At 41.7% G+C, this 22714-nt stretch overlaps 1 protein-coding gene across 9 annotated transcripts in view; it reads right to left on the bottom strand.

Annotated features, from left to right (window-relative positions):
- Window positions 1-22714, bottom strand: part of sdk2b (sidekick cell adhesion molecule 2b) — a 273381-nt gene that overhangs the window by 65998 nt on the left and 184669 nt on the right. For all 9 annotated transcript variants that reach the window (XM_079657186.1, XM_079657190.1, XM_079657188.1 and 6 more), the window contains exons 3-4: window positions 6088-6194; window positions 3577-3724 (exon numbers count right to left, since the gene is read on the bottom strand). In XM_079657186.1, coding sequence (XP_079513312.1) covers window positions 3577-3724; window positions 6088-6194 — 255 coding nt within the window. The remainder of the gene's footprint in view (window positions 1-3576; window positions 3725-6087; window positions 6195-22714) is intronic.

The following is a 22714-nucleotide window of genomic DNA, read 5'->3' as shown; positions in this document are numbered from 1 at the left end:
AACAGTCACAGAGTCACAGTGAGACGCCGCTTTGCCAGGGGGAAACTGGCAGCAGGGAAGCAAAAATGCAGCATTCAGTAAGTTTCCGTGGGTTTTCTTTACACATGCAGGGTTTGGATGGTGTGCTGGGTTCACACCATGCTAAGTATGCAGTTATTGTGGCACATGATAGCTCCCGTGAACTTCGCTACACTTTCTTTTTAATTGTTTTCTTTTATGATGGAAACACTCGTCAAAAGCGGTTCAGTGAAGCGTGGGATTGGATAAAGTGCAGCGGACCCTGAAACAATTGCCGCCCGGGGCATCTTCCGTCCACCCTGCAGGACCAAACGGCACCACGTGTGGAGTGACCGCGTGTGGAGTGACCGCCTCAGGATGAAAGCCAAGACAAACGCTAAGCTAACCCAGCTAAGAATTAAGGCTCTTGCCTGATGTCCGGTCACGGTTGAAATAATGCTCAGGCTAACCCAGAGAACATTCAGAGACGTGGTTTCGTCATGGCATCAAGGATCAAGCTACACTTTACAGAGGACTCCAGTGGATCAATGATGCTTGGTGCTCAGACATCAGAGTTGATTGACAGTTTCCAAATATTTTATGATGAAGATGTCGGCCATATCATATGGTCAGAGAATGCACATGCCATGTTTCCTTTGCTGCTACATTAATCCTCATTCAAATTCAACGCATGCACTACAGGAATGCATGCGTCATTGTGTTTTGTATTGTGTTAGACTAGACTGCATTTTGTTGAAGATAAATGATCCATGAATCCATGTATGAGTTGCATCCTTGATCTTGAAGTGCTAGGACAATGTTAACAAGCTGATGTACAGCAGGCATAAGGTATTTAATCATCCCAATCTTTTTTCTAGCATTTTGGTCGTTTTCCACTACTGATAATTAGATGGAAAAACGTCATTAACTTCAAGTTGTGGCAAGCAGAAACCCAAATGTGTTCATTCTTCAGTATTATTAGTAGAGAGGTCTTTGCATTTTGCATACATGAATTTGATACTTAAATTAAATTAAGAAAATCAAACCATAATCCAGTATTTTGCTAATGTTAGCAGCTCCAATATGACCTATTACCCTTTATTTTGAGGGGTTACATCGTGATGAGATCTGAGACCCAGTTAACTAAACAACAGTTATTTCAATCCGCCATAAAACTTGACTGGTTTAATATCAAAGCTCCTGAAACTATTCCACAACAATAAAAGCAGTAGTTGCAACCCCTCCTACTGTGTGATGCAATTTGAAAAAAGCAACTTACAACGTGTCCACACAGTGAGGGCCAACTGATCACAAAGTAAATGTAAACTCGACGTGACAAATACTGTAGTTCAAGTACAGCAGCCTGCAGAGGTAGCACAGAGTTATTCTGGGTCTGGCTGTTTTTGCGTCTCTCATCTATTGCTGAGGTGTGATTAAGTAGAGCACGGATAGAAGAAGCTGGAAGAACTCCTGGAGAGCCTGCAAATTAAAGTTATAACACCTGAGGAGGGATAGCAGGAGCAGGGGACGATGATGAGGAGAGAGAAAATAAAAAGAGTAAAATAACTATCGGTTGTGGTGCATGGCATCTTTTTTCTAATAATGTATCTATCTCTTTACTGCTATTCTGGATCATTAGTTGGCACGCATCTTTGAAATATAACTACCAGCCTTTCACAGATGATTGGTAGAATACATAGGAGTCATGTGACGATGTTTAGAGAGCTGGAGCTGACTCTTGAGAGCACCAGGCCTTGGAAAGAGCCTTTGTCAAGGTAACAACTGTGTTTGGGCGCAGAACAATCTCTTTGGTGCCCCCTCCGTCTCCTCCACCAGTGGGACTTTGATGTTGCTGCAGAGTTAACGCTTGTGGCACGAATCAAATTCAATTAAATGATTTTCAATAAAAAGAGACTGCCTGTTATCAACAGTTCTCATTTGCACACAGTGACCTTGGTGGTGCGTGCAAAATTAGCATTCTCAGAGCTAGAGGGTAGGTAGCGAGGATGAAGAGAAGCAAAGTACACCCAGTGGGTGGCCGATAATGGAGACAAAAGGAGTGAGAAGAGAGAGAGAGGGAGACATAAACAGAACATTATATAAGGAGACATGAAGGGAGAGAGAGGAGAAGGAGCTGAATGAGCGAAATGTGAAACTAATAAGGAGTTGGACGATTATATGACGGACGCCTTCTCACTAAAACCGTCGACAAAGTGCGATCCTTCTTCAAACTTCCATAACAATAATCTCTTCAAATACCTAATTAGTAAACACATTGAGCTGCACTGTTGTTTGACCTTTTTCCGAATAACTTATCAAAAGTAATCCAGATTTCCACAACAACACGGAACAAAATGGCTCTGCAGATCCACGGCCATCTGCAGCCTTCAGCCTCTCAGTCAGTCTGGGTGTTTGTCTCATTGTCATTCTAGGTCAGGGTATGATTACTGGTGATGAAGAGCAGATAAGAAAGATTCACTCTAACCAAGGGCAAGGTCACCTCCCACTGCGAGGAGATGCAGATGTGATGACACAGGGATAAGTGTTTTTATAACAGGGTCGCATATCCAAGACGTATTGTTATACAAACACAGCAACACAGAGATTTCTACTCTACCAAAAAAGTAATAACTAAATAACAGAAAGAGAAATACCACTCCTACTTTGCCTAATGGGATCTATATTATCAATATGAATTTCCAAGTCTATTTACAGGTCTTAGGAGTACTACTGCATATGCGAATACGTTTTTTAGTAGTGGCTCCAGAGTGATCTGTGGGAAATAAAATAAAAACCTGCGGGTTTGCAGTTAGACAGAAGTGAGATAACCAGACCTCTGAAGCACACTTATCATCCTCAGGGCTACATCAGCCGCTACTAGAGACACGACCAGATCTTCAAACGCACCATGGGTGGTAGAGTTGGACTGTTGGTAATGTAGGAGATAGAAAAAGGAAATAAGGATGTGTGAAATCGAAAATATGATATGTTTTACCCGACGTTGTGAGTCCAACTAAATGAATTGAGTACCCCCTTAATAATACATAAGCCTGAATGTGCTATATAGATAAGTACAATTTGTTTTCCATGTTTCTTAAAATGGAGCATACAAGATCAAATCCCATGTAATTAAAGTACCAACATTGGCCCATGCCCCCATGTTTGGACCTCAACACCTCTTTCCTGATTCACCTCTTTATTGAATTGATAGCTGACCCCAGAATCCCCAAATGAGGAGAGACAGAGACACAGATGAGTTGAAATAAAAGTGGTGGGTATAGGTTTTCTTTTCAAATAAAAACAAGAATCAAAGGTGCGATTCTATTTCACACAGTGTCAATACTGCTTTGGTCTTGGCAGGAGAAATTCAAACTCTCTTTTAGCACAAAGTGTAGCGAGATGAATGATAAAACACAGGTGGGAACAGACCCTATCAAACCAAAGCAATCAAAGACCCCACATAACAAACAAGGCACAAAGACGTAGTAACAAGATCAAAGGAAAAAATCAAAGTAAAGCAAACACATGAAACCAGGGGAAGAAGAATACAAATCTGAACAAATAAATCAAAGGACTTACATGCGACTGCTGGGTGGAATCTTACGCCCATCTCTGAACCAGGTGACTTGGGGCTGGGGGAAGCTGCGAATGCGCGGCGCATGGACCACCGCACCCTCTCCCTGGGAGACGGATTGGGAGCGTTCCCCCTCCTCAAAACTGCCCATAACTACGGGAAAAACACAGGAGAGAGTTAGAAACAAGGAAGAGTTCAGTTAAGTCTGCAGGCACAAATCTCCCTTTTTTCTTAAATCGGACTTTTGGTGCCCCACAGAGCTTTTGCCATCTGCTTTCTGTTGTGAAACGTTACATTGATGGACAGCACAGTGTGGTTGCCATGGTTTCCACAGTACATCAAGAAAGGCTGGAAGGAACCAAGATGTAATGACTCACACAGGGACACAGAGGGGACGCTAAATTAACTCATATTCCGTATCCTCCTGTGTGGATGCATCAAGGGCAATCAATCTTAATCACACTCTAAATATGTGCATTACTCAACATAGAAGATGACCAGCGCTGCCGCTATTCCATTATCCCCTAATACATTTCATTTGTTACAGCGGCTTTATTCCTCCCCTGCCTCATTATATCTTAAAAGCTGAAAAATACTGCGCTAATATTCCTGCTCCATGCTCGGCCTGTTCCTGAGTGAGATATATAGGAAGGTTGGGAATGTTTGATGGATTTCACGTCCATCAGCCTTAACTTCAATTGTTCTTTCTATCTCAGCTGCAGCAATCCTCTGATGCGACCATATTGGCTGATACTGCCTGTAATTCTTCCAAACACAACAGAAGCAAGCATTTCTCCATGGCTGGAAAGATTGTTTTATTTCCGATGCGAGTAAAGGATCCTATCTTTTGCTCTTCAATAAAGAAAAAAATAATTTGAATGTAACATCAAACACTCAATTAAGTTCTAACACACTTTAGAAATAATAATATCGTTGTGAAACGCACGGATCAAGGTATGGGGCTTTGAACTGGGGACGTTAGAGTGGTTGTGCATCGATAGCAATCTTATTTTTCTCTCTTGCGCCGCTCTCGTTCAAAGAGAATGAAAAAAGGTAATCTGGATTTGCGCTGGAGCTCTGGTGCTTAGCTTAAATGAAAATCTAGGAAGTGTGCAAATCCCCTGACTTTGATCTGCAGTTTCTGCGATGTGATGTCCTCCTCCCCTCCCCTAAACTGTAATGCCTTGGCATGTTTTCCTTTCTCAGAGGTGTGTCTCCGCAATCCTAATTGTGCTGCTTCAATGGAAAAGCTTGCAAAAGAGATCTCTCCATGTCTCCCATTCTTCTCTGTTTCTCTTTCCCTCCCTCTCTCCCTCCCCTGTCTGTCTCATCCGTTTCTTCTGCAGGTGTCCTTAATTCCCCTTTTCACTCTGTCTCACCGTCCACATTCTTTCCGTGAGCAACTGATGAGGGGGGAAGAAAAGGAATTATGGAAATGGGAAGAGGTGGGAATGAGGAGAAAGAAGATGACAGTGGGGTGGAAGCCAAGAAATAAATAGAAGGCAGTGGTGGCCAGAAAAGCAGACAAAGTCTAAAGAGAGGGAGGGGAGCCACAACAAAAAGAAACAGTGGTGGGAGTAGCAAGTAGTGAGGAGGAAAGAGAGGAAGGAAGGGGCTGGCGACGGCATGTTTGCCCGACACTAAAGAAGTGGACCGGTGGGACTGCTAGACCCTCGCTGTCTGCACCCCCGTCCCCCTCCTGTCTCTTTCTCTCGCACGCCTGGTTGGCTGCATTGTTCAGTCAGGTACAGCGCCGTGTCGCATCCACCCAAATGTCGCTGAAACAAGGGGAAGCCAATGGACCTGGCATACCATGGGAAGAGGGGATAACCGTAACTACACTCCAGACACCTCTGTGGTGCGTTTGTAATAATCTCATTAATAGGAAAGAAGGAGGTCTGTGGCATGAAAGTGGTGGTTGGAAATGTACAGACACACAAAGCATCCGGGACCCGTTTTCCACAAGGAACGACAGATGTTGTTGACAAAGGAGGGAGGAAGAAATAAGCGGCGGTCATATTGAAATGATACAAAGTTAAAAACAACCACGGTGACAATATCAATGTAATGAGAGTGCTGAGTGGAACAGCTGTCTGGGTTGATAACACCTCGGATGATATGCAGGTAGCTCTTTCACCCCGCCGTCAGCTGTCCCTCCCCACTCAGTCCCTGATACAAAGGCAACCAAACTGTGTGGGCTCACTGTGTACACACACACACACACACACACACACACACACACACACACACACACACACACACACACACACACACACACACACACACACACACACACACACACACACACACACACACACACACACACACACACACACACACACACACACACACACACACACACACACACACACACACACACACACACACACACACACACACACACACACACACACACACACACACACACACACACACACCATCTATTATCCATCCCTTGATTCCCCCATTAGGGTCCATTCATCTGTGTTTCACCTCTGTCCCGTGGGGATACTTACAGGCCACCTGTACTTCTGTGCGCCTCTGCAGCAGGGCTCCCACACGATTCCTCACGATGCAACGGTAGAGGCCGGCATGGGAGCGGTCCAATGAGGGGATCAGGTACCTAAATAAGCACAAAAACACACGAGACATGGATGAGGATTCTCTTAAATTGCAATCAACTGGTAAACTAATTACCAATAAAGTGGAAATCAAAGGAGTATTTATGTAAGCGCACAAACACGGGTTTTTGCAAATGTGTACCGGTACTCATGAAACGTGCCGAAATCAACGCCTGAGTGCACACACGGAAACGCAAGACCGTCTAATAGAGGAACAAGGGCACAGAGGACATCGGAGCTTAGCTATTGTTTATTTCAATGATAATGATGCTCGAGAGGCTAACCCAGCAACCACAGCAAAGCTCTCCCCCAAGACACACACACACTTACGTAGACAGGCAGCATTAACATTTCCTCTATGCAAACTCACACATGCTAACCCTCCCCTGGGACGCAGGTTAAAGCCATGTGTCTCCAGCAGTTGACACTCTTCCTCTGACCTTGACTCCAGGGTCCAGCTGTGGTGGCAGTACTGCCTCCCTGCCATGTGGAGGCAGCGTAACATATACTTTATAAAGCTGCTGAAACTAACTATAAGCTTAATGCATATCTTGAGTCACATGGAAAGCCAACACAACAAGTGGCAAGTAATGTTATAAATCATGATTACCTATTTATTTAACAAAATAAATATAATAAATAAAAAACCCACTTATAGAGCACTATATGGCTTATTATGCATTCAGATTTGAGATCTATTGTCCCACAGGGTTTTTTTTCCCCACAGTTGTGACACAGCCATATACAGCTTTATACATAACTAACTAATGATAACTTTATTGGTATAGCATCTTTCATGCAGGTTACAGCCCTAAGTGCTTCACAGAACAAGCATAAAAAACATAACACCATTATAATAAGTTAAAACTAGGAACAAAGGAAACAGTGTTCGATTGCAATGCAATGGAATACAAACAATGACAGAGGTAAAAATAGCCTAAATTAAAAGCCATAACAATTACATTAAAATATTAATATATAAAAACAATGCAAGTACATAAAATGAAACATATACTGATATTAATGTACAGTATTATGTTAATAAGGTACAATTAGAGTTAAATACGCTTACCAAAAAATGCAATAAAAAATACAATACGTTTACTAAATACAGCTCAAGGTATTTCAAAAAAATCTGTACAAATCTGAAAGTCAACGTCCCTTAAGGCAGTGATTAATTTGCACTTTTCACCATTTCATTCTTCCCACAATGACTTTGCACAGTCCGTTGAATTGTGACTGCAAAGACACGCATAAGATGCAGAATTCTTGTAAAGAGATAGGGGAGTGTATGCAGTTAGGAGGAGGCTATGATGATTGTAAGTGGCCATTTAAAACGCCCCTAATGGTCCTGTGTGAGCCTGTGTGTGTATAACAGCTGTTAGACAGCATCACTTGTGAACTAACAACTGCTCTATTGGCTCCAGGAGGAGACTCCGGTAGATACTCATCAGTGATCAATGTTTGCTTGACTGTGTGCCGGTGTGTCTCTTTCGATATCTGCAATACACCAGGGTATATCTGTGAGAGATAACCTCAACATCACCGCAATACAGAATAGATTGGTCTATTTTTTGTCATTGGAGTAAATCTTTTCAGAGATCAGGCCTGCCGAGTGCTCAGGCATCGTCTTCATAACAGCCTTCCAATAACTAATAAATGGCAGTGTGGTGGGGGAGGCATGGGGCGGCCAACTGTTGGTCTCTAGGGCATGTGAGATGGCAGAACAGCATGAAGCAAGTTCTGAATTAGCTTAAAGCAAGTTGTGCATGTTCAGTTTGAGTCTAGCACAAAACACTCTTGTACAAATAAATACTTCTTGTGGGAGGTGAAAAACCATAAGTGTGCTTGCCATCTTTGCTGCTGTCATATTCCTGCGTGTGCTTGAGAGTGCTTCGCGAACTGCCAGACAGGAAGCCAGAGTGTAACCCTCGCTAATTGGAGTAGTTTATATATAATAGTTTATTTTTTGTGATCAACTTTTGTTTAAAATAGTTTTTTTTGCATTAATATAGGTTTGGGAAGAGCTCAAGTGAATGAAATAGAAGTAAAAGAGAGCAATTCAAAAGTTCAGAAGTGCTTTCAACAAGCTGATTCCAGGAAAGTGTGGATGCTTTCACAACAACCACGCTCACATTGAGGACAAGGGAGTCATAAAATTGGTGCCATGACAAGGATTGTTCTTCAAAAATAAGTAAGTGCTATAATTTGGGTATGATGTTGCCTAAACAAAGAATTCTGAATAATATGAACAAAATAGTATAGACATAGTTTCAAATTCAGACACAAAAGCTTACTTAATGAAAACTAATACAAAAGCAGCCAGGCATGCCTTCAGCATTCAGAGAGAAGTTAATGTCAATATTCGGATGAGTAATAAGTTAAAACAAACCAACATCCAATTTGGAGCCGCCAGAAAAAGCTGTGGCTGAGATATTTAAAGTCTCTGATCTGATCTGTGTTCCTAATACAACCTTCTACTTTGTAATACCCATTCTACCATTATATTTCATATTCAAGATTTCTTTTTCGAATGCATTATGCCACACATGCCAGGATGTCTTATTGCATTTGGTGGCATTTTGCTATTTGGCTTTTTCTGGCTATTCTGACCCACAATACTTCGCAAAGGGGATGGTTCAAAGTTGATGTTGCAATGTCAAAATGTTAAACAGAAAGACAACGCTATATAAGGGTAACTTATTACATTAAAAGTGTTTATTTTTAAGCAGCCATTTGTTTGTTGATGCTGAGGGTGGAGTGCACCGCCACCATCCAACTCCATTTTGATTCCTATCAAGTTCTATAGTGAAGCATCTGCCTTTATTTCCCAATCAGTCTTTTCTTAGATTTGTCACTAGTGAACTCAAGTTGTGGTAAATCTTTAAGAGACTAACAGCACTTGCATATTGATGTTTCTTTTGCTTGCTGTGAAATTCATTAAGATAATGGCAACCGCAGCTTTTGTGTCGACAGCAAATGGATATGTCAATCACTGGTAATTGTTGAGGGAAACACAAAACAAGATGATCCAGTATTCCAAGCTGAAATATTTGACATTGACATATCACGCTCAGTGGATACAGTGAAACGAAATTGGCAAATCCTGCTATATTATTCACGCCAGTAGAAAGCAAAGTTTCTCCTTTGTTATTCTGACAGCATGAAAATATCTAGAAAGCTGCCTTTAAGGTTTGAAAGCGGCTGCTACCAAGTGGAAGCAGTGCTACAGTAACAAATGGCTGGGTGTGTTCGAAGGCTGTTAATATCTATAAGAAAAAATGAAGGGATATCAAATCTCATTAGCCGCATTGGAGCCCGAAGGACTAAATTAGTTTTTGCCCAAAGTCTGTTAAGGCTTAATCAACTAATCAGGAGTCTCAATTAATGATGCGTGATTCCTTTCATATGTTCCATCAACTAAATTAATACAATTACGTATATGCATAGATGAAAGGAAGATGAGGTGATCGAATAGGGTGCAAGAGAGCAGAGTGGCAAGACAAGTAAAGATGTTTTTGAGTTTGGATGTAGAAGCAGCAGACCAGTGGCGTCGCCTGGCCTGGGCTAAAGCCCCGAATGTTTTTTCTGTAGCCCCGGACAATTCTCCCTCAATAATATAATACATTAACCGTGCTTTACAGTACGTGAACCTCATCATGAAAACCAGTCAGTATCTGGTGCGAGGGTTAGGATTAGGGTTAGGGTAATGTTGTGAATCGAGGGGCCCATGGTGGTGGTGGGGTTATGGTATGGGCAGGCGTATGTTATAGACGATGAACACAGGCCACTCGATTCACAACATTACCCTAACCCTAAACCTAACCCTAATCCTAACCCTCACAGCAGATACTGACTGGTTTTCGGAGCCCCCCAGACCCCCCCAATAAAGCAAAAATGCACGTTTCAGAGTGGCCTTTTATTGTGCCAGCCTAAGGCACACCTGTGCAATAATCTTGCTGTCTAATCAGCATCTTGATATGCCACACCTGTGAGGTGGGATGGATTATCTCGGCAAAGGAGAAGTGCTCACTATCACAGATTTTTTCAGATTTTTGAAAATTATTTGAGAGAAATTGTTATTTTGTGTGTATAGAAAATGTTTTAGATCTTTGAGTTCATCTCATGAAAAATGGGAGCAAAAACAAAAGTGTTGCGTTTATATATATATACAGTGCAATAATTATTTCATGCTAAATTAAGCTCTGTTGCTTGGATATCACTAGATCCTGTTACAGCGTAATATAAGTACATAATAACAATTGATGTGCACATTAGCATAATTACTAGCTAGCCGCTAGCTGCTAACTGGCGGAACTGCCGCCTCGTTAATATAAAATCCATCATGATAACAAGCCATTACCATGAACGCGTGGTGCTGTTACGTGTACGCAAATTGACGTGCTTGATGTGAACGAGCATTTTGGTTAAAGTTGCGCATGCGCTATGAGCGCACATACGGGTACTTCTCAGGCATGCCGGGTAATCTGTGACTTTTCGCTCTCTCAAAAGTTGGGCCATTTTATCATCATGCGCCAATGAGCAACTCTCATAGGAATGAATGAGGCCCCTCCTCCCACGCTGTATCCAGTTCTTATTATACATCCATGGCAGTGGCGAGCCGTGACTTTTATACCTAGGCCCTCTGACCCCCACCCCTTCCCTCGAGTTATTACATCACAGCGTATACTTCAGCGGAATGTCAAAATAACGGTCCCTCCCCTTCCGGTGGACCTCCATGGGACCTTATATCGGAAAAATAATGTATAGAGTGGCGAAGTCCCTCCCCTTCCGGTGGACCTCCATGGGACCTTATATCGGAAAAATAATGTATAGAGTGGCGAAGTCCCTCCCCTTCCGGTGGACCTCCATTGGGACCTTATATCGGAAAAATAATGTATTGAAGTCAATGGGGAGAGAAAGATTATCTTTCGATCCCGTTTGAATTGTGCCACAAATTACACATATGATGTTTGTCAATTTAAAAGATAATTTTGCAAGTCAAATTTTTTTAAATGTGTCGTAAAACTTTGAAGTTACACATTTCTTTGAGTGAAGCGCTCAATGAACTACAAATCTGGTCTTGCACACGTCACCAACACCAAGATGGCCGTCACGTTGGTACATTTCACCTCTTTCTTTCAGAATGAGGCGAAAAGTATTAAAAGAGGTGAAAATCACTACAAGTCTGGGCATGTTGAGAGCTGTACATATAGGAAAAAGGGGAGTTAGTCGGCTTCGTAAGAGCCAGCATGCAGGACCGGCTTTACAAGGTTTCGGTGAGTAACAAGAGTGTAATGTGTAACGTTAATGTCAGCTAGCTAACATTAGCTAACTAGGTACACTCTCGTGTTTTGTTTCTTGACTTGAGAGCCATTTCCCAGCGGAGTGAAGAAAATAAATGAAACTCACGAGAGTCACTCCTCAGTTTACACTGTGTTTTGTTTCAATTCATGTATCATTTAGTTACAAATATGTGATATATCTGAACAACAAAGTGGTCAAAAATCATTTTATTCATTTTTTGGAAACATTTTCATGATCGCTTTTTTCGTTTTACATTTTCATTTATTGTCATTTCCATTCAGTCAGTCATTAAGTGCTTTTAAAATGTTAATGTGCTACATATCCACACAAACAAACAAAGTGTGCAATCCAATGAATGTTAATTTAACTGGGTTTTGATAGATAATATCTCTTTTTCTTCTCTCAATTATTTTATTTCTATTGTGCACTCTAATCAATATTAATCAAACTATTGTTTGTTTATACATTTTAAGAATGGCGTTTATCTTTTTTGAGAGTGAGTTCTTATTTTATTTTATTTATTGGGGTCTACAACAGATGATACAAATGTTTGTGTCAATAAATGTGATGCGGGGGTGTTTGTGAAAACAACGAGGACAGAGCTGGGTTGCGTTCGGATAGTTTAAAAATCAGCTCCTAAGTTCTAACCCTATCTCCTATTCCTTGACCTCTGAGTGAAACGTCACAGGGTTAAGGGATAGTGGATAGGAGAATTCAAAAGGATTTAGGAGAAGAGGCTGCGGTACTTTAGAGAATCCGAATGCACTTTCACTATCCAACGTGTTTATGATGCGCCAGCGGACGTCATTTTGTGCGTCTGCTGCTGTGGGGAAACTATTGAAACTACAGTTTTCTATACAGCGGACTACAAAATGGATGTATAATAAGAACGACGGACTCATCTAGAGACAACACCGTGCTCTGATGCTGTTGCTTTATGCTTTATAAACAACAGAGAAACATATTCTTCATGACCAAAGTTGGAATTGAAATAAAAAAGTGAAACTTTTGTTCATCACCCTCTCCCTCCGGTCCACATTAATACAAATGATCCCAATACGTATGATTGTATGAACTATGAAAATATCTTAAAATCAATACAAATGTATTTATTATAAACGTTAGTCTTTAACACCTATATCACCATTCAAGCATCTTTTAAAAGTTGAACAAACCCCACACAGCTCAGTGAAATGTTGACTTTTTTTGGTCATTTCAGTAAAAACTAACGTTCATATTTCTCTTTTTGATTATAATACTGATGAACGTTAAAAAAAAAAGCACTTTGGCAACTTACCACATACGTTTTAAGATGGTTAATAAGCACCGTAACTTTCATGATATAATTTCTCCGTAATAATAATTTGTGTCCGTGAACGGCCGACTGTTGTGTGACGTCAAATGCTGCGGCTGCAAGGCATTGTGGGACAGCATTTTCTCCTCTCCTTTCGGTTAGGGAGGTCCAGTGGTTCCTAAGTTAAAGGAGGTTATAAAGGAAGTTTGAAACCTCCTTTCCTATCATTCTAGAGAATTCGAACGGCACTTATCATGGCTGCCACTGAGGGACTTCCGGGTCATTTCACTCGGTTAGGAAGGTTCCTCAGCTAAATGGACTATTCGACTGCAGTCCTGCTGTCAGACGAACAGCTGTGCGGCGTCATCACAAACGGACGTCGCTTCACCTGACGCTCCGGAGGAAAGGACGTCCCATTGCTCTTAAAACTCATTTCCCTGCTTCTCATGGTTTCCTTGCGTCCCTCCATGCTTCCCTGGTGGGAGGGACTAGACGCAGGGAAACGACGCAAGTGAGGGAAGCAAGGATTTAATTTAACCGACCTGAGACGGGGCCTGTGTGTGTGTGGCGATAGCTCATTTAGTGAGTGAGAGAGAGAGAGAGAGAGAGAGAGAGAGAGAGAGAGAGAGAGAGAGAGAGAGAGAGAGAGAGAGAGAGAGAGAGAGAGGAGAGAGAGAGAGAGAGAGCAAGCATCTGGTTAGCTAGCTGCGCTAACGGACATAAGGAGCTGTTTGTTCCACAACAAACTCCCCTCTCAGACTGAGGGACTCAGGTGAGCTAAAGGACTCTCTGAGTGTTTAGATAGTTAACTTGAGTCTAAGTTATCTCAGTGGGTCTCAAACGGTTTGGTCACAAATTATTCAAAAGATTATCTCCACGGCACACCTTCATATGATCATTATAGTTATAAAAAAAATAAGAGAATAAAGGAGAAACAGTTATGAAATCTACTATATGACAGTAAAACAAGAATACAGTTTGAAAGGGGAGTGATTTGTAAAATATCCATAAAGAAAAAGAACATCTGTTTACAGTTCTGTTTCATATGGGTGTTCCTGCCTGGAACACCACCACTAGTGTGCCCTTGAGTAAGGCCCTTAGTTACTCCAGGGAGAATGTCCCTGTAATTGGTAATTGTAAGTCGCTTTGGATAAAAGCATCAGCTAAAATGAAATGTAATGTGATGTGTTGAGAGATGTCTCCATAGATCTCTCCATGTTGCTCTCAAAGTGCACCAGATTGATGCTTTTAACTTCAATATAAAAAAAAAAATCTTCCCGGGAGAACATCCCCCCGGACCCCCCTAGAGGAGATGAGGTCCGCTCCCCCACTCTGAAAAATAGCACTTTACCCCTGCCTATATGCCGCGAGCTGATTATCGAGCATTCATTGTAACAGTCGCGGGTGTACTGTGCGTGTGCATGTGGGGAGTGTTGCAGTAGGAAGTTCCACTGTAGCCACTGTGGGCTAAGCCCTGAATGTTTTCAGGTCCAGGCGACGCCCCTGCAGCAGACATTAAGTGAGGGATAGCTGACAGGTGGTGTCGCTGCTCCAAATTTAACCTCACAGAGGCCTGCGGAGAATTCACCCCGGAGCTGGAACCTTCAGGGTGACTTTAGACGGTATGCTCTCTCTCTCTCTCTCTGTCCCTTATATAATGAATACAATTAACCTTTGCGGAGCTGTGCGTGTTGGCGGCAGGTTGGGGGGATTCAGCGGGGGCTCGCTGCGTCCGACAGAGATTGATTGATGTTCCTGTGGTCAGCGCACTCCGTCAGATCCCCTTTAATTAGCCCCACTCAGGAGAAATGATTAGATGGAGGAGTGGCAGGGTGACTGATCGAGGGACATGAGAAAAATGGAGGACTGGTAGCAGAGTGGGTTGGAGAGGGGAGGAGAGCAGAAAGTGGGACACAAAATGGAAAGACAGGAAGATAGAGGGAAAATGATAGTGTTGTAGAGGTTGAAGCACTCCATAATAACATCAAACCTTTAGCTCTCATATCATTTACTTGAATTGCTCTTTCTACAGTGATATTTTAAAACCTTATGCACACGGTTGGAGAATATTGTAATTATAGGCTACATCCTTAGCATCATAAATCTGGGATGAGACGGTAATGACACACATCTTTTGTCCGCAGCATCAATGCATTTCTATCGTTTTATGAATGTTTCCTGTCATTAGGGATGGTGTAATTTCTCTGCTGAACACGGCAAATGATTTGAGATACACCGCGTTGATGCAACAATTATTTTTACAACTCGTAATAAAAGCAATCCCATAGCACAGAGCGTCACGGCTCACTGATGTTTTTTTTTACTCTCATGGTGTTGTTTGAAGTTTATGATGAGGTCATTGCCCTCTTGCAAACCTTTGATGTCAATTTACTTACATTAATGAGTTCGCTAACAGCATTGTTGCATACTTGTGAGGATTTAGCAGCCTGTACATGCCGTAGAATGTAAACAAAAGCAATAGCACGAGTAAATTATTACTTGTGCAAGCCCTTTTCTTAAGGAATCATTATCCTGATAGGATTACTATGCTTGTTCTGTGCAACTTACATTATCCATCACAGAAAGTCAAGTAAAACGAAACCATGTGGAAAACACATCGACACAAATCAAATATACACATTTCCAGTTCTTCACCGAGCGATAGGTCTCTGAAAGCAGGTGGCAGCAAATCAATATTCCACTATATATCTTTTGAGGAGATGTCCTTGGAAACTGTATTGAATTATATATAGAGATAATCTTCTAGATTGTAGAGGATGAGGATGCACTCTTGATATTGTTCTGTCTCCTTAAGAGAGAACAATATCTCATTACATACAACACATGACAGGTAATAGGGACTTCTGGATTAAGCTGCAGGAAATCAATAGTGTGTCATTTGTCTTCAGGCCCAGAGGGACAGCCTAATGTTCCATCTTTTCTAAGGATATAACAGATGGACAACTGTCTGATGATGGCAATTCACACAAGCTATTGTCACCTGTATTTTGTTTTTCATATATTAATTGGTCTGCTGTATCCCTTTGTTTCTTGTAGAATGTGCCCACATTCATCCATATGAAATCCTTTTTCCCCTGAGCTGCACAGGCAATTCGATGTAAACCCTAAAGCAGTGAGGCATCTCTGATGGCCAGCATTGGTTATGTGTTGCATGTCTCACATGGCATCATACTTGTTGATTAAAGCCTATGCACATGACTGCTGGATAAGAAATATTTGATGAGTAAAGAATCCATGCATCTGCCTAGATCAGGGGTCGGCAACCCGCGGCCCATGAGCTTAGAAAAAAATAAGAAGGAGATAAAATAAAAGTATTTGTAGGACTATTTATATTTTGTTGCATGGTTGAAAATGTTTCGTTGAGGTGATACCGTGACACATAAATAAAAAACAAAACGGTTTTAATTAGGTCAACTAATATGCGTCACATCCTGCTACGGTCCCGCGCGAGCGCCTTTTCTTGGAGGCACTCGCGCGGGGACCCCCGGCTCGATGAGCAAACTATGGATAAATCAAAGAAAAGTACCGGAGGAACACAGGATTTAATTCTGTGTGGACAGAGTTGTATGCTTTCACAGCAAACGATGCTGGTTTACCGGTATGTTTGATATGTGGAGAGAAGTTGTCAACGGTGCTGCAGCCTTTACGTATTGAGGAACAACACGGGAGAGGAAGACAGCTGACGATCTTCAGTCATAATTCAATGGGGTATGTAATTTATTTCAGAAAACACTTTTTGTTATATTCCATGGAATGCTCTTAACGTCCCGATAGCAATGAATATATTAAATGCTTTGACAATAAATACATACAAAAATTAATAAATGCAAAAAAACTGTAGTTTTTGTCTGATATAACAATAAAAACAACTTTATTAGCTATCAAGCTATGAAATATGTTTTTCCAGACAAAACATTGTTGGGGAAAAAGGAGCAAAATGGCTCTTTTGGTCAAAAAGGTTGCAGACCCCTGGCCTAGATGAAGGCTGCAGAGTTTACAGTGGTGTGTGGCGCAGTTGGTAGGAACGTACTGGTGTTAAAAACTACAGGAAAATTCATCCTACATTTTGTATGCTTCATTTTAGTTAAAAGCATCAATCTGGTACACTTTAAGAGTAAAAGGAAGGGGCTAAATAAACCTTTTTAACAATTCAATCATTAAGGTATTAGTTGAATTAATGTGTTTTGAGATGGGTCAGGTGGGTTGCCAACATTGCTACTGACCCTTTTCACTTAGGACAGTTGCGCCATGAAGTCTGTCTCTTTTGTCTGCCTGGAGGCCCTGAGGTCCACACTACCTTCAACAAAGCTTTTTCAAGCCAACCTATTACGGTCGTTTGTAGCCCACCAAAGAGAAAATGCAGCCCCAACAAAGCCAGCACTGTGGAGAAAGTCCTCCGCCAAAGACTAATCATGGTCATCCAGGCAAATATTAACACAGAAAGAATTCACAGGCTGCGGCTGTAGGGTGCGCACCCAGCAGTGTGAGAGCCCATAAGAGAAGTTTCAAGCTGGAGGCTGGTTTTTAGCTTAGGAAGACCTTGACGGTATTTCCATGAGTGGATAACACTTTTTAAACGTCAATATTGCAGTTGATGTTAAATGGACAGTAAATGGACTGTACTTGGTACTTGGTACTTGGTACAGTCCTTGGCCCCCTCCTCTTCATCATTTACATCCTGCCCCTTGGTCAGATACTCCGCCACTTCAACCTGGACTTCCACTGCTCTGCTGATGACACTCAGATCTACCTCAGCACCAAATCCGTCAAACAGTCAAAACCTCATTTTTCCACCTCCGCAATATTGCAAAAATCCTACCCTCTCTCACCCGCCCCGCAGCCGAACGACTAATCCATGCCTTCATTTCCTCCCGCCTTGACTACTGCAACTCACTTCTTTACGGCATCAGCACTACATCCCTCAACAGACTCCAACGGGTTCAAAATGCAGCTGCACGTCTCCTCACGCATACCAAATCCTGGCATCACATAAGCCCAGTCCTCAAAGAACTCCACTGGCTTCCTGTCTCCCATCGCATGAACTACAACATTTTGGTCCTCACCTACAAAGCACTCCACCATTTGGCCCCCCCTTATCTCACAAACCTTCTCACTCCTTATCAACCCCCACGGTCCCTCAGATCCACCGCAGCCGCACTCCTATCCATTCCCACATCCACACTCTGCAGCTGTGGGCACAGAGCCTTCTCAGTGGCAGCTCCTCGGCTCTGGAATTCCCTCCCCCAAGATCTCCGTGACTCTGAGTCCCTCACAGTCTTTCAGTCCCGCCTCAAAACACATCTTTTCAACTCTATTGTCTTTTCAACAATAAGCCCCCCCCCTCTCAATCAACTTCCTCTTGACTGCCTTTTTATTTTACTATACTTACTTGTTTGCCTGTCCTTGTTTGTCTACCCTCCCTCATATTGTAAAGCGTCTTTGAGTTGTGAAAAGCGCTATATAAATAAAATGCATTATTATTATTATTATTATTGCTTATAAAGCGCTTTACATACTACAAGTCATTCACCCTTTGACACCTCATTCATTCAGCGCAGTGCCACTGGCTCTTGTAAACTTACATTCATACACATTCATACACCATTGACCATTTGGAGCAATTTAAAGTTAAGTATCTTGCCCGGGGATACATCAACATGTTGAACCTGCAACCCTCTGGTTGAAAGACGACTCTCTCTCTTTTAGTTATAGTCACCCTTGCTTGATCATGTCTTTTAAATTGTAAAAAGCCCTAGACTGACATTGATTAAACACGTTATGTATAATCTTTAAACCTTCGTCTAAGACCTCCTCGTTAAATTCTACATTCATCCTGATGTGATGTCTGGTGTGTTCACGTTGGGTTTTTTATTGCAGTACTTCTGCATTGTTTCTGTGAGACGTGTTGTAGCACAATCACTGTACAGTACGATACCAGCAGCAACACTTTTTTAAAGATGATGTGGGTCTGTATAGATCAGAGAGGAGCCTGCAAACACCAGCAGCCCTGCCGGCACTTTAAATGTAGGTCAGCACTAAACGTTTGGGAACAGCACCAGCATACTTCTATCACAACAACTCAAACTGTAGCTACAACATTATGCAAGACCATGCCATACTGTATTAACGCTGTTATGGGTATAATTATCCTAAGAGAAAAACACACAGTTTTTGCTGGTGAGAGGTCTTTGAGGATTCAGAGAAACATTTTGTTTTGAGCGGTGGAACACTCAGTCTGGCTGTTTTTATGTAATAAGATGTGCTTATACAGGAAGGCTTCATAACACTGGCCGTGGATCACAAATTAGTAAGCAGTGGTACTAGCTAACACTGCAACTGAAACTCATTAACACACACACACTCATAGAAAAAAAGAAAACACTGCAATTAAAGGAACGCTGTCTGTGTTTTCTCTCTTGCTCTCACATTTTCAGACGTCTTCTACTCAGCTAGAGAAAATAAGAAGTTAGCGACTGCACAAGGGGGAAGGAGAAAGGTAAAAGAAGAAAAAAATCTATTGTATCTGGGGGCTGTGGAGGAGGGCCAAGGAGACAGAAAATGGATGTTTTTAGTTAGAGAGGGGAATCCATTAAGGCCATCGGGAGAGAGATGCTGCCCGGCTGGCTTTGTCCGAGTCCCGCCCCTCACCGACATCATGGGGTTCAGGAACAGACCCCAGCTCAGCCTGTTATTCGATGTTACTAATACTACTACTTTTATCTCCTTAGAAGTGTACAACTGATCCCATTAGAAGTCTCAAAGTGACAAAATAAGAAGACTATTCATCGTATCAAATACCCTGATTGACAAGTCTGTTATCTCACATTGTTTCGATGGAGTTCCCCAGCTTGGGTCCATGACAACTTCCTGTCAGCTGATGTCATTCACATTAACAGGAAATGGATTAGGATTTAGACTGTTTATGTTTACAACTATATAAGCTGCATAACTGGTCAAATTTAGCACCAAATCTGTGTAACAAAAGGTTTCAACCCGAAAATGTGTGCAACAACTTATGAGATATAATTGAGCATGGGAATGGCAAAAACATATTTTCGATCATAATGGTCTCAGCCCTTAAAATGGTATTACAATTTATTTTAACAACTTAATTAATTTGTTTTTATTTCTGATTCATGACTGAAATAACTTCACATAGAAGGCTGAGCTGCATCTTCAGGTTCCAAGCTTTCTTATGATGTACACTACCTCCAAGTCCTCCATACACGACTTTGTATCTACCCCTTTTAATTGCCAGTCCCACTCACTTACCATTCTAAAAATGGGAGGGGTTAAAGGTAGAAAGAGAGTGTTCAAATGAATTAGTTTCAATTGAACTTGACTTTCCGTTTCGAGGTGGCCAGCAACCAAAGCAGGCAGAGAAAGGCACCGATTTACGAGACGTGCTGAATGATGCCAACATCTAAGAAGATGGAAAAAATAAAGTGACAAAAGGGCAAATTTGAATCTCAAGGTCTTATACCGATTCTTTATTTGTTTTCACTGTTTTCATTCTCCATGCATGCACGCCTTTGAGTGTGTGCTTTAAGCTTCAAAAAGGAAAACGTTTTAGCAGTTTCCAATTTGTGTCGTCGTGAAGCTCTGCTCTTTGTGAATTCTTCGTGACAAATTGCTGTTTATGGAAGCCAAAATCAGCGTGAAAGTCGCGGTTTTTTAAGTTATTGTTCAAGTTTAAAGCCAGAAAACTGAAAACAAATCAGAACAACCTTTCATTAAAACATGGTTGTATATGAGTGTTTTTAAAGTACATGTGTAGCACATCTTCCAGATTTGTGTTGGTTTGTGGGGTCGAAGAACAGATATCCTTTTGCACAAACACAAATGAAACATGTTCTCATTTTCTGCTGCTTTCCCTTTTGATTTTCCTTCATCCCCTTTTTGTTGGTGTCTTTGAGGTGTCTTTCCCCAGACATGTACTAATATTGCACTGAACTGTCGTTAATTTGTTCAAAGCCACCATGAAATTATATATGTGAAAAAAACCGAGGGGTGCTCGGTGTCAGGTAGTGCACGTACGAGTGGAATAAACCGAGGCACACAAGATGAACAAAGAGGAAGGATGAAAGACAGATCAACAGTGTGAAGAGAGGCGGGAATTGTGACATTAGGGATTTTCAGGCAATACACGAAGTGCAACTTCATCTATACATCTCTAAAAACAGCGTGTTTTTGTGCACGATACAAATGTACTACTATTTTGGAACACCTTGTCACATTTTGCAGAGACTAGTCATTACTGGAGTGACAAAAGTGACACATTAAGCTAGCCGTCAAAACTCATTTTTCATTTTCTATGATCTCATTTTCTGTGTTTTTTTTTCTTTAGCGATTGTGATAAGCGAACAAAGAAAGCCATCTTTTAGTTGTGATTTGATTGCAAGGGAAACTCATTTTCTATACTCATAAAATTGACAGGGACAAGGGACAGGATGTACCTTGGAGATGAAAAGTCAATAGATAAATAAACTTGTGATGCTGGAACTGTCATGTCTTCATCATTTCATTTACTTCTGTCTGTGACGGTTGATTAAATTGTGCTTTTACTAAATCCCTTAAGATATTTTGTTTTTTTCCTCCAGTCTGTCCGTCTCATTACAATACAATATGAACATTGGATAAAGGTTGATTATTCCTACAGGGCTTAGGAGGCCGCACTCCACCAACCCAGCCAACAACCGATTGACAAACAAAAATTACTCATGAGGTTTGTTTAATAATTAACTCTCTTAATTAAGTTTCTAGGTTAATTGGCTGCATCAAGATTGGTGGCATGCCAGGTAAACGCCCCTGAGGATTATGGGCATGTTGTGCTTTGTTGTGTATTTGCAGTATTGCCCAATTGAGCTGTAAATCATTGTAAGCGGGATGATTTACTGGCTGATGGGTTCAAAAAGGCTTAATTGTATTGGATGTAATCTTCAATCTTAATTGAGTTAAATTTTAATTAGCAAATAAACCTTTTACATTATTAAAAAGCAGAACGCTGGCCAAATGCTATGAATGTATATGTGTGTGGCTGGTTTGCATTAGGAAACTATATAGGTGATATTACTCTTAAGTGATCACTAAAACTGTGCCACTCCTTTACCTCTTAGCACACACACACACACACACACACACACACACACACACACACACACACACACACACACACACACACACACACACACACACACACACACACACACACACACACACACACACACACACACACACACACACACACACACACACACACACACACACACACACACACACACACACACACACACACACACACACACACTCCCACCTTAATGTTGCATAGCAATGCTCCCACACACCCACCTTGCAGTATTGATCGGTTGCCAGAGGACACAAGGTCAAGTCGCATGGTGTCAATATTTAAACCAGCCCTCAGCACTGGGGACCTCTATCATAACCTCATTAATATGGGGGTATGCTCTTCTCAAATACTCTCCTGGCACAGAGAAAGGTCGACTTCAGGAATGAGGGGATGCATACCCACGGCGACAGTACTCTTGCACCCACACGCAAAGGCTATAAAGGAATACGATATGCACACAAATACATCTTGCATCTTTACTGATTTGTTTAATGGATTTCCTATTGAAACAGGACGTTGCTTTGATACATTGCAGAGTGATTTTAACATACTCAACCTGTCAGTAGGCCTGTCGCAATAATCGATAAATTGACTTATCGTACGATAAATAAAAATGGACTCGATAACTTTTCCGAGCTCGATAAATTGCCGTTTACATAAAGATGTAACCAGCATTTTAGCCTGGAGCGCTGTGGCTGCCAGGCGCGCTGTGAGGGGCGGGGCTGACACACAGCCAGGTCAGGACACTCCGCGTGCACGTGCAGCAGCGTAGC

The sequence above is a fragment of the Notothenia rossii genome, assembly GCF_949606895.1.
Source record: "Notothenia rossii genome assembly, chromosome: 11".
NCBI classification, from domain to species: Eukaryota; Metazoa; Chordata; class Actinopteri; order Perciformes; family Nototheniidae; genus Notothenia; species Notothenia rossii.
The sequence above is the reverse complement of the archived record's forward strand: the minus strand, read 5'-3'. Positions and strand labels throughout refer to the sequence as shown.